The 13,131-nt window shown below is 44.7% G+C and overlaps 1 protein-coding gene across 17 annotated transcripts in view; it reads left to right on the top strand.

The window, feature by feature from the left end:
• Positions 1–13,131, top strand: part of Eif4g3 (eukaryotic translation initiation factor 4 gamma 3) — a 208,974-nt gene that overhangs the window by 121,431 nt on the left and 74,412 nt on the right. For 16 of the 17 annotated variants that reach the window (XM_052177835.1, XM_052177840.1, XM_052177823.1 and 13 more), the window contains one exon: positions 1,850–2,665. In XM_052177835.1, coding sequence (XP_052033795.1) covers positions 1,850–2,665 — 816 coding nt within the window. Of the gene's footprint in view, positions 1–1,849; positions 2,666–2,762; positions 3,344–13,131 lie in introns of those variants that run through there. The other variant, XM_052177839.1, reaches the window with a different exon arrangement.

Raw genomic sequence — 13,131 nt, forward strand, 5'->3', positions numbered from 1 at the left:
CTGCTGTTATTAATCTGCCTTCTCAGGCCATTATATGAGAAGATGTGTGCACCATTTCCCATTTGATCAGTGTTGCATGAAGACGATGATACAATATTTATAAAGGGAGAACTGTTAAATGCATAAGGAACTTTACTTGGTGTTCACTTCTGGCAACAGAGAGCGATAAGGCTTTTCTGTTCCTTGAGAGAGACTTCAGCAGTGCAACATATTGCTGCAGGGCACAGGCGCTGACAGAGATGGGCACAGCAGTTCCTGTAGTCAGTCTCAGCGTTTTTGGGAAAGTTCACTCTGCATTCAGAAATGGCCTTCTGTTGTATCCACGCCCTGACCAGCTGGAGTTATGATGGCATTCAGGGCAGGGCTGCCCCTCAGAGGGATGCCGTTCTCAGCTCTGCCTAAGAAATGGCCATGGCACCTGCTTGGTGGTCATGAAACATACAGTCATGAGCACCTGACTAGGCCACTCGTTGGTCATGCTTAAATTATGAGTCATTCATTGTAGAAACTGGATCAGCAAAATGAAAGAAAAATATGTGTCTCCAATACCCAGACATGTTGAAGTAAATAAACTCTCTGCAGACAAAGGAGTCTGTCCTAGGAGTAACTTTTGAAGTTACCCTGTGGTGCCATGTGCTGTGTGACCTGTGTAGCAGCCCTAAAAGATGGGAGTTTCTCAGAGCTGTAATAAATGGATAGCTGTTGGTCAATGAAAAACACAGTGTATAATGAACAGATATGGGCCCCATGTATTTTTTTTCCACCCTGCCAACTTAATCTGAGAAACTTGAGGTTGAGCATTCCCTGCTCTTACTTCGGATGATGAGAAAGGGTGGTCTTGTAGGTAGATGCCTTAGCTATGTGCCCGCACTCAGTGCATTCTGAAGCCGGGAAGAGTTCCCTGTAGCATGGTGCTGTGCTCTGGGTGGCACATCACCTTTGTGGGTACAGGCTACATTGAGAGAAGAGTCTCTCAGACTTGGCTGAGGAGATCAGGGAACTCCCTCTCACAGTAATCCCCACATCATTTACTGGGATTCCAAGAACTCAGTTGATTAACCCTCCCTTTTCTTCATGGTTATCACTCTCTACTTCTTGTTCTTGCCTCCGTATGCAGATTATGTTTATTTATAAGCTTACATATACATAGTCTATCGTAGATTATATATTTCCCATGAATAAATGGCCAGTGATTGGTTTATTGGATCCTTAGTGTTGGTTCCCTTTGAGGAAACCAATGATTCTGTTTCTACACTGCTACTAGTTTTGGTTAGAAACTTTTCAGAGAAATGAAAGTTAATTTGAAACTACCTTTGATGTTAAAGTGCGTGGGGAGTTTATAAGTTTGGTTTCTGATTATTGGTTTTTTTACTGTTGTGCCTGGATAGTATTGTGCCCCTATTGGAAAAATAGTCGCAGGAAACAAGGTAGACAAGAGGCGGAGGCTGTTTTTTCTTTAAAATGGTTGAGCTGAGCTGGATGTGGTGGCCACACCTGTAATCCCAGCATTCAGTAGGCTGAGGCAAGAGTACCATAGGCCCAGGGTGCATAGTGAGGGGGATGGGGAAGATCTAATGGGGGCTTCTATGAGGTCTTCTCTTGTTCTCATGACATCACCTTATAGAAACTGTCTTACTCTTGAGCAAGTGTCACATGTCAGTGTCCCAGAGACCAAGGCCTAGGAAATTTAACTAGAGACCAACCCGGCCAGTGTCTTTGGAGTCCAGTATTTTGGTCTCTTTTCCTGCCCATGAGTATGGATAAATGATGGACAGACTTGGCCTGAAGCTGTACTGTGTATTCTGTGATTCAAAATTATTCTTAAAATATTTTATTTCTGTTCCGCTAGAAGAAAAGCCAAAACCAGATCCAGTGTTCCAGTCTCCTTCGGCAGTCCTGAGGCTTGTGCTTAGCGGGGAGAGGAAGGAGCAAGCAGGCCAGATGCCCGAGCCTGCTGTAGGGGAGCCCGCTCCGGAGCCGCCTCGGCCATCATCACCCGCCACCCTGCCTCCGCTTGCCCGCAGTTCAGTTCAGTCCCCCATGTCCCTTAGCAGCCAGCCCCTGTTCCCTGCTGAGGACAAGTGTGAACTTTCTTCCTCGAAAGAAGACACACCTCCTGGACCCAGCCCTGCAGCCTGCACAGCCGTATCAGGTCCTTCACCATCAGATAACAATGACATGTGCAAGAAGCCCTGCAGTGTAGCACCTCACGAGAGTCAGCTAATTGCTAGTACTATCCTAATAAATGAGGTGAATGGGATTGGTGAAAAATTACCAGCCAAGGAGAACACTGTGGACATGGTGAGACAGGAAGTGCTACCATTGACTCTCGAATTGGAGATTCTGGAACATCCCCAGGAAGAAATGGAAGTGGAGTGTACCCCGACTCCCATCGCCCCATCCATGCTTCCTTCCTTCTCCCCAGCTCCTCCAACTCCCCCCGCTTCTCCTCCTTGTCTTCCTGTTGTCCTGTCTGCTGCCGTTGCTCGCTCTCCTGTGGTGGCCACTGAGGTCCAGAGAGTCGCTGAAGAGGGAGAAAGCCTGGGGCCTTGCCTTAGCAAGGATGCAAAGGAGATGCAGGGCAGAGCAGAGTCAGAGTCAGACGGGCAAACAGAGGAGACTGCGGATCCACAGAGCTCACCTTCAGGAAGGAGCCCTGCCCCAGGTAAGCGGCTCCGCCCTTAGTGGTTTCCTGCTTGCTGCCCTGAGGAAGAGGCAGTGATGAAGTTATTTTTTAATTGGCTACTTTCCTTGACTTCCAGAAACATCGAATGAATGCTGAAATTCCTAGTCTGATTTCTTCAGTGGTGTGCTTGTTTTTTTAGTACAGCCTGCAAAAGAGTTACTCCATTGTCTAAAATACACTAAATGCCTCCAAGGTATATGTCTCTATGCATATTGAGTTTGTCTTGTTACTTTTAAACTCATTTCCTCAGTGTTTTGCTCTATTACTTCAAAACTAGAATGGGAATCAGCATGGTCTTTCGCCTCCACCCTATCTTCTCAGGATTCTAAACCGGCCAGCCATTTGTACCTGAGTCCTGGATGGAGGACTGGTCAGGGAACTCGCACTCAGGGCTTCTCAGGTTACAGTTGCACTTGTACACCTGTAACTCCAGCACTCCGGAGATGGAGGCAGGAGGGCCCAGTCACCCTCAAATTTGAGGCTGCTCTTTCTGCAAAGTAACGTTCAGACTATCTGAGTGTCTTAAGTTTTTATCTAGTAACTTTTATCCTGAAATTTTTATAGTTGTCCCCAAGTCTGTTTTTTAGTAGTATTACCTAAAATCTGATGGATCTGATGATGAGATTGTTTTTTTTCAATTAAAAAAATTTAAGATTACTTATGTGTATGAGTGTTTGCCTGTGTGTGTGTGTGAGTGTGAGTGTGTATATGTGTGTGTAAGATACCACATGCCTGCTTATGGTAAGAAGACATGTCAGATTCCCTGGGGCTGGAGTTGACAGATGATTGTAAGCTGCCATGTAGGTTCTAGGAAATGAACTCTAGGCTATCTGCAAGAGCTGAGTCATCTCTCTGGCATGAAATTTTATCAAACTTTAGTTCAGTTTCAACAGTTTTCACCCACAAGTTTTCCTGGAGCTTACTGGTCTGATTGTGGGGAGAACAGCCCAGAATATGTAAACACTACCTTGTTCAAATTGACTCAAGCCATTTCTGCCCCTTGTCTCGTGCTGTGTGGTTTGTCTTCTGTGCAAGTAGCAGGTGAGTTGTTTACAAATGAGCGAGTGTTATCCCTGTGCGAGACAGGCGTGTGTTACAGTTTGCATCATTCCCCAGAGCTGGAAAGTAGGGTTGCCGCTTCTTTCTTTCTTTCTTTCTTTCTTTCTTTCTTTCTTTCTTTCTTTCTTTCTTTCTTTCTTTCTTTCTTTCTTTCTTTCTTTCTTTCTTTCTTCCTTCCTTCCTTCCTTCCTTCCTTCCTTCCTTCCTTCCTTCCTTCCTTCCTTCCTTCCTTCCTTCCTTCCTTCCTTCCTTCCTTCCTTCCTTCCTTCCTTCCTTCCTTCCTTCCTTCCTTTCTTTCTCTTCCCTCCCTCCTTTCTTTTTCTTTTTCGTTTTTCAAGACAGGGTTTCTCTGTATAGCCCTGGCTGTCCTGGAACTCACTCTGTAGACCAGGCTGGCCTCGAACTCAGAAATCTGCCTGCCTCTGCCTCCCAAGTGCTGGGATTAAAGGCATGTGCTACCACTGCCCGGCTTGTTTTTTCTTGATAGTTTAGCAGATAAACTTCATTTTTACTAAGTTTATCTTGGTAAATTGTGAGCACTCCCTCAGAAATATCAAAAGAGCCTCACCAAGCTTCTAGTAGCTCTCAAGTCCTGCTTGGATCTTCATGGGGTGCATCTGCCCGCTGTTTGTGGCCAGCAAGTGTGAGCTACAGAAAGGCTGGATGGTTAGATGGACGTCTGATGACGAGTCAGATGTTGTGTTCAGAATAACCTTCTTCCAGACAGCCTGTCGATTGTCCCTATCTAATGTCCCACTTTCTTTCCACTGGTACCTTCACCTTGCTCACCGAAGCCTTGAGTATTGCTTCTAAGGTCTTAAAAATATACATTCTAGCGGGGTGCGGTGGCACACACCTATAATCCCAGCACTCTGGGACGCAGAGGCAGGCGGATTCCTGAGTTTGAAAGTGAGTTCCAGGACTGCCAGGGCTACACGGAAAAATCCTGTTTCGAAAAAACCAAAATCCAAAAAAAACCAAAAACCAAAAGAAAACCCCACATTCTAAGGTCTTAAAAATGTGCAAACTCAACTTCTTTGAGCATACATCTTTTGTTATTGTTTTCTTAATAAATGATGAAGACTTATTCTTGGTCATGAATAGGAATTGTGAGAGAATTCAGTGTCACTCACTGAATTCCTTCCAGTTGTGTGTGGTGGTTAAAAGAAGCCAATGTAGTGGTACATGCTTGTGATCCCAGAAGTCCAGAGGCTGACACAAGTAGGTGGCTACAAGTCAGAGCTCAGCCTGGGGTATGGAGCAGGTTCTAGTTAGTGAGGGCACAAGGAAGACCCTGCCTGCCTCAGAGAAAACAGAACAGAACCAAGAAATGCGGGGAGGCATCGGCTTATAAAGAGCACAGTCTTCTTGAGCTGTTTTTACAGGAGTTTTGAGTATACGCATTGGAGACATCTCAACATATTCGAGGCTGTTGTGGAGATCACTGTGTAGCTCAGGCTGGCCTCTAACTCACGGAAATCCTCCTGGCTAGGATTGCAGAAGAGAGGCGCCACACCTTTATTGCATCTTTTCTGTCGTTACCATGGCAGCTGCCAACTGTCTGGGCAATAGAGTGTGAGTCTGCCAGCGTGCCGACGGGCTGCACGGGGCGTCTCCTCTTTCCTGTCTCAGGGTACGTGCTCAGGACTTACACTGTAGTCTCCAGATCATTCTGTTGTGTTTCTATAAAGCCTTTTCTCAGGTGTCACCCCTGCGGTGGAGACAGTTGTTGCGCCTGCCCTCTTTTCCTCATGTGGGAAAGGTCAGTGTGTGTAATCTATGTGTGCTGAGATATATGTATTTCCGACAGTCTTGTAACTCTATAGTCTTGTACAGTATCCACTGCCACTCCACCCCCTCCTGGGGTTTTCTGGATGGTTGGTTCTCTGACTTCCCACTCTCTTCGAATCTCTCAGGTGTTAACCTACAGCAATGGACGGACATCCAGTCCAGAAGCCTGTTGATTGTTCATGATGAAAAACCCTTGATGAAAGGCCTTAGCTAGGGTTCTGTTGCTTCCACAAGCACCACTGTCAGCTTGGAGCTTGGTGGAGCATTTATGTCATCTTACAGCCCATAGTCCATCATCCAGGGAAGGCAGGGCAGACTGAAGGAGCAGGGTCATGGAGGAGAGCTGCCTATTGACTTCCTCCTGGCTTGCTCAGGATTTTTGGCTTTTTGTTTTGTTTTTGTTTGTTAGTTTTTTATCTTAAGTACTCTTAAGACCAACTTAACCAAGAATATGCCCTGCAGGCTTCCCCACCGACTAATTTGATGGAAGCATTTTCTCAGTTAAGATTCCCTCTTCCCAAAAGCCTAGCTTGTGTCAGGTTAACATAAACCTAGCTCGCACATGAGGTTAGACCTGTGGTGTTGTGATTAAGTATAGCTTCCCTTGTAGTTGACTAAACCCAAGCAATAAGTTATGGAGAGAAGTAACAGATCTGTTCTCATGTTTGTGCCATGGGTTTCAGTAATTGTAATAGGATTCTTTTTATAACGTGTAACTTCTAAATGTGTGTCAGCTGAGCTGTCCATCAATACTATCTTTCCCTTATAATAAAGACCTCATTTTTTTTTTCTTCTTGCTGATTTTGTACAAAACAAAACTGGGGATGGAGAGATGACTCAGTGGTTAAAAGCACTGGCTGCTCTTCCAGAGACCCTAAGTTCAATCCCCAGCAACCACATGGTGGCTAACATCTAATAATGGGATCTGATGCCCTTTTCTGGCATGCAGGTGTACGTGCATGCCAGATAGAGCACTCATACATAAAATCTTGTTGAAAAAGTGAAGTTGGAGGCTGGAGAGATGGCTCAGTGGTTAAGAGCACTGACTGCTCTTCCAGAGGTTCAAATGAGAACTCTTCCTGAATTCAAATCCCAGCAACCACATGGTGGCTCACAACCATCCATAATGAAATCTGATGTCCTCTTCTGGAGTGTCTGAAGACAGCTACAGTGTACTTACATATAATAAATAAATCTTTAAAAAAGAAAAAAGAAAAAGTGAAGTTGGTTCATTTGGGGGGAAAATGGAGACTGGCATTGAGACTCAGTTTGCAGCCTTGGCTTTCTTGGTCTACTGCTTTATAGACCAGGCTGGCCTTGAACTTATAGTTCCTCCTGCTTCTTCCTCCCAAGTGCTGGGTTAAAGCTGTGCACCACAAGGACCAGGATCTGCTCCTGAGAAATCTTAATCTGGCATAAAGATGTGGCTAATTTTTAGAATGTCCCTATGGGATTGTGACTTTGTAAGGTTTTTGTACACTGTGTCATTTTAAGACCACAATGAACATGTGAAGCTGACGTCTGCTGTGCTTTAGACAGTGTACTGTTGCGCTGTAAATTGTTTATTCAGACCTGAAAGGCCAAACCTGTGGGTAAACCTTGGAAACAAGCCAAGTGAAAATGTCTCAAAACTACTTCCTGCAGCCGGGCATGGTGGCACACGCCTTTAATCCCTGTACTTGGGAGGCAGAGGCAGGCAGATTTCTGATAAACCCCGTCCCGAAAAACCAACCAAATTAAAATAAAATAAAATAAAATAAAATATAAAATAACAACCAAAAAACCTTGATTTCTGAGTTCGAGGCCAGCCTGGTCTACAGAGTGAGTTCTAGGACAGCCAGGGCTACACAGATAAACCCTGTCTCAAAAAACCAAATAAATAAATAAATAAATAAATAATAAACAGAGTGAGTTCTAGGACAGCCAGGGCTACACAGATAAACCCTGTCTCAAAAAACCAAATAAATAAATAAATAAATAAATGAATGAATGAATGAATAAATAAATAAATAAATAATAAACAGAGTGAGTTCTAGGACAGCCAGGGCTACACAGATAAACCCTGTCTTGAAAAACCAAATAAATAAATAAATAAATAAATAAATAAATAAATAAATAAATAAATAATAAAAACAACCAAAAAACCTTCCTGCATTTCTGTGAAATGTCCAGAACAAAGTGCAGGGTTGGATCCCATTACAGATGGTTGTGAGCCACCATGTGGGTGCTGGGAATTGAACTCAGGACCTCTGGAAGAGCAGCCAGTGCTTTTAACCACTGAGCCATCTCCAACCCCCTTTCTTAGACATCTTGAAACAAATTTTCAGTACACATTTCCTAGGCAAATCTTCAGTATAAAACTGTTGCTTATCTGTGGTGGTTTGGATAGGTATGGCCTCCATAGACTCCTGTGGAAGTGTGGCCATGTTGGAGGAAATGTGTCACTGCGGAGATGGCCTTTGAGGTCTCCTTTCCTCAAACTCTGCCCACTATAGAACATAGCCCCCTTCTGCCCCAGGATTCAGATATATGGTTTCTCCAGCACCCTGTCTGTGTGCTAACATGCCGATAAAGGACCGAACCTCCGAACGTGTAAGCCAGCCCCAAGTGAATGTCCTTTTTAAGAGTTGCCTTGGATGTGGTATGTCTTCACAGCAATGGAATCCCTAAGACACTGTCACAACACTTAGAGAAGCAGTTGTTTCCAGAGAGCAATTTCTGGGCTCCTTCCAGGCCCCCCTTAATGTGCTCTGCCATTTGTTTTGCCCTAGCTCTGATTTCACTGGTCTCTAGAGCCAGTTGATCAGAAGTAATTCCTTTATGGTTGCCTTGATGTCTTTCAGCCTACACCATGTTAACGTATTCCAATTTTCTGTTGTGATCTTGACAGTTAAGCACCTGGAACGTGATGGGTTCAGCATCTTTCCTCTGCGAAGCTGACAGGATGGCTGAGCACTGCAGCTCAGTGTGTTTCTGCTTTTTGGTTTCTTGTTTTCCATCTTTTGAGATGGGGTCTTGTGTACTGGAACTAGTTTTGTTAATATTATTACATTTTACTTTAGTTTGTGCTAAGACTGGCTTTGAACTTGTCTTCTCTTGCTGTCTGTAATGGCTATTCCTTCCTGGTTGTCAACTTGAATGTATCTGCGATGAACTATAATCCAGAATTGCAGGCCTCACCTGTGATCCACATCTTGAGGCTAGAAGACATGGAAGACACAAGTTTCTGACCTGGATCTTGGCATGGAGATCATGAGGTGTAGCGACCATTAGGCCCAGGCAAGGTAGCATACACCTTTAATCTTAGGAGACTAAGGCAAGGAGATCTCTGAGTTCAAGATCAGCCTGGGACAAAACAAGTCCCAGATTCAGGTATGGTGGTCCACACCTTTAATCTGGGCCACACCTTCAGCTGAATGCAGCTATATAAGGACTTTGGAAAAAGGAAGATTTGATCTTCTTCGCCTATTTGCATTCACTTGCTGAAGATCAGCTGAAACTAGCCTTGTGGCCTGAGCAACTACTAGATTCTTAGATTCTTGGACTTCCCATTCATAGCTGCCCATTTTAAGGGTAGTTGGACTACAGATTCAATATAGTTCTGTGACTCTAGAGAACCCTGACTTACACCCTCTCCCATGTGATGCGATCACAGGTGATCCTTGTTCTTATTAAATATTTCTTGCTCTAAGCAAATGGGTGCATTGCATTGGTAAGGCACTGGGCTGATCGACTTTTCACACAGGATCTCACTGCCCATTCGTTTTGAAGACCAGGCTGGCCTCAGACTTGAGAGCTACCTTCCTCTGCCTGGAGTACTGGGATCAAAGGTGTGCGCCATCTCCTAAGGTACCCTTGAACTCTTTTTAGCCCACACATGATCTTGTCTCAACCTCTTCAGTGTTGGTATTATAGACATTTCCTACCATGCAAGTACTTTAATAATAACCCATAACCAATCCAGTGTGTTCCCGGGTACAAAAAATACTTTTAATTATAATAGCTATTGACTAAAGGCTTGCTTAAAAAAAAAAAAATTATGTGAGTATACTGTAGCTTTTCCAGATACACCAGAAGAGGGCATCAGATCCCTTTACAGAGTGGCTGTGAGGTTGCTGGGAATTGAACTCAGGACCTCTGGAAGAGCAGTCATTGCTCTTAATCGCCGAGCCATCTCTCCAGCACAAGGCTTGCTATTTTTGAAGCACTCTGGTCAGCCCTCACAACAACCCTACCACCACAGAGAAAATGAGACCTCACGATAGCCTCTTGCTTAGTTTGTGGCAGAACCAGACTTTATAGTCACTTCCCCAGCCTACTTTATCTTTTTGTGGTTTTTGAGAAGAGCTTTGTGTAGCCCTGGCTGTCCTGGACCTTGCTCTGTAGACCAGGGTGGCCTAGAACTCAGAGATCTGTCTGCCCCTGCCTCCTGAGTGCTGGGATTAAAGGCACGTGCCATTATTGCCTGGATCATCCTGATTCTTAAATTACATCTGTGTGTGACTCTCTCAAATTATAAGAAAATTCTAGACTTCTATCAGCAAACTTTGAAATTCCTAGGGGATTTATGGGAGTAACAAGGGTGCAAGGTGGGGTAAGAGGAGCGTGGGGATGTGATGGAAATACTATATAGATGTGCAGCTCTAGCGTATGCTAATAAAACATGTCAATCTTGGTTACAGGCAGTTTAAGGCCTACATAGTGAGTCCCAGGACAGTGAGACCCTATCTCAAAATGACCAGCCCCCCACCCCCACCCCCACCCCCCCAAAAAGAAAAAAACCTAACAAACAAAAAATAGTTAAAACAGTTAACAGGATTTAAGTCTGTTGTTTCACACCAAGTCAGATAGGATTTCAGAGCAGGCCCTGTGTCAACCGAGTGCCCAATTCCCATTGATTCTCCACCCACATCTCGGACGACCAGTGGGCAAGTGTTATCCCTATGTGACATGACAGCAGCACTCTTCCAGAACGGCTGTGTTTCAATTATCTTTAACGATGAACTTGAACAGGATTTGAATGGACTGAACAGTAAACACTGTTCAGATTATTCTGACGCTTGTCAGACCGGCAGGTTTTATTCATGACTGAATCAGAGTCTTCGGTTTTATGAATGGGGAGAATCTAGGGATTCCTCACAAATTTGTCTTGTGTATTGGTGGGGTTTTTTTTTTTAATTGTTTTTTGTTTGTTTGTTTGTTTGTTTTGACTGGGGACAGGCACTGCAGTCTGAAGCCAGAGCATTATGCATGAGACTTACCATGGTGTCTACTTACCACCCAGCTATTTGTATAATTGTTTTGACATGTATATATTCTCTTAGTTATACCTATTTCTTTAATTTTATTATGTGTGTGAGGAGAAGGGAGAAGGAGGGATGGTGAATGACAGAGATATTGGGGGCAGCTCTTCTCTTCCCACAGTGGGTTCAGGCAATGAACTGAAATCTGCAGGCCTTTGCAGCCATTGTCCGCTCAGTAAGTGGGGCTCACGTTCTCTGCAGGTCTGATTGACAGAGTACAGGCCTTCCTGGCAACCATGTCCTTTACTAGGTGTTAGGACCAAAGCTGGAGTCCTGTGTGTGGTCTTGTGCTGTCCTGAATTATGCCGCCGGCCCCTTTATTTTAACAAAAATTAGAATACCGTTTTAGATGTCTCTTATTTAGGACCAGGAAAATAATCAAATTTTATGCTATCACAAACCTCTAAGAATCCTGGTGGCCTAACTCACCAGGATTAGACCCTCGTGTCTCTTGTAGAATATCTGGGATTAAATTGAATAGCGATCTGATCTCGTTTGTTTTGGTGTTTTTTCATTCGCACTTAACATTATCTATCTTCAGACCTTTTAATGCAGAAGTGACTGCAGTTCCTTTCCTCTAAGGGTTTCCTAGAGAGACTGGCGTGTGAATCCTGGGATGTGTAAGGCAAAGCGCTGTAGGCTGGGAACCCCTCCCTGACCGGTTTGTGAAGGTCGCCAACAGGTTTGTGAAGGTCGCCAACACCGTAGGTCCCAGGCGTGGACAGATTCCCATCTGAGTTTCACGGCACCCATCTCACTTAGGGATGAAGAACATCGTAGAGGATGAGCTAGGGCTGCAGTAAGACATTTACCTTGAAGTAAATCGCAGTCAACACAATGGTAAGAAGAGCACTGAAAGGCTTGTTAAATGCGAACCCGCCTGAGAAGCTGCTTCAGAGCTGGGAGAGCATGCGCATGCGCTCTCTGCAGAGACCTGCCTCCTCACTGTAGCAGACTTGCCTGATGGCTTGCTCTTCCCCGATGACATGACATACATGCTATGAGCTAACACACAGACACTACTCACACTATTCTCCTGTGTGGGAGAACATAGCCCACCTTCTACCGGTGAGAAAGGTGAAGAGATTGGAGTGGAAATGGAGCTGGAATTCAGAGGAAGGAGCACAGGAACAGAGAATGTTGTGAAGTGGGGGCAACGAGGCTTGTGTAGTTTAAACTCTGGCTTTTAACTCCAGAACTGTGCTGTTACTGGTAAATGTCCTAGTTCTAACATAGGGACAAAGTCTCTGCCCTTGGAAGGACTCTGGCCTTAGATGGACTTTTGATCTTTCCTGGAATTTCAGTAAGCACTTGCTGTTGTCTAGGGTGCTGTATGGAATTCTATCTATAAGATCAAAGCCTTTCCCTTTCCACAAAGGGGCTTAACTCACAGCACACTTCACCTTGCATGAAAGCATTTGTACAGAATAGCAAGGACATATGCAATGTGTGGAGCATATTGGCACAATAGAGCAGGAAATGGACCTGATGCTGACCCCAAAATAGAAGCTAAATTTTCAGCTGTTGTGCCTCAGCTTATAAATGAAGCAATGGTGCCTCTTGAGGGGATCCGAAGTGCAGCAGCCCACATGGCTCCAGAACTAGCTCCTCATGCTGGGGTCGAGTTGTGATGCCTGGTGGCTAATCTGCCTGTGGTGGCGGTTGTGTGCCCTCATCATGGCCTTGTGCTGAACACCTGTTCTCTGGGCACACTCGGTCTGTGAACAGCTCTGTAGAGAGGCCCTGCTGAGCGGGAGCAGCTCTTCAACTCTCAGAAGGCTGCTCAGTGCGCTCCTCCCTCCCTCCTGGTCTCTGACCATGGACCAGTGGCCTTCCTTCTTTTTCTTCTGTGGCTTTGGTGTGTGTGGTCTTGGAGTTGAGTCCACGAACTTTTTATTCTAGGTCAAAATTACATTAGCTCTTTTGGCCTTTATTTATATTTGCTTTATAAATAAATTGTCCTAAACTAGTTTTTATCACAGAAAAATTAGATTATTCTCTTCAAAAATTTGTTTTCTCTCTGTAAATCAGTACATTGGGGATTTCTTATGGAGTAATGATTTTCCTACAAAACTTACATTGCCCAATACTTTCTTCACATTTTCAAGTTCCCTCAAATATAAGTCACACACATTTTTATCACCGTATCTGTTACAGAGACGATGATCAGGAAGGCTCATTTGCAGGCACAGCCGGAAGGTGAGCTGTGAGGACAGACAGCACAGGGTCGGGAACTGTGTAGATTCCCGGATGCTGAAGCAACACTCGAGGGAGCGAACAGAAGCCACGCCA

Source organism: Apodemus sylvaticus, chromosome 3 (genome assembly GCF_947179515.1).
Source record: "Apodemus sylvaticus chromosome 3, mApoSyl1.1, whole genome shotgun sequence".
NCBI classification, from domain to species: Eukaryota; Metazoa; Chordata; class Mammalia; order Rodentia; family Muridae; genus Apodemus; species Apodemus sylvaticus.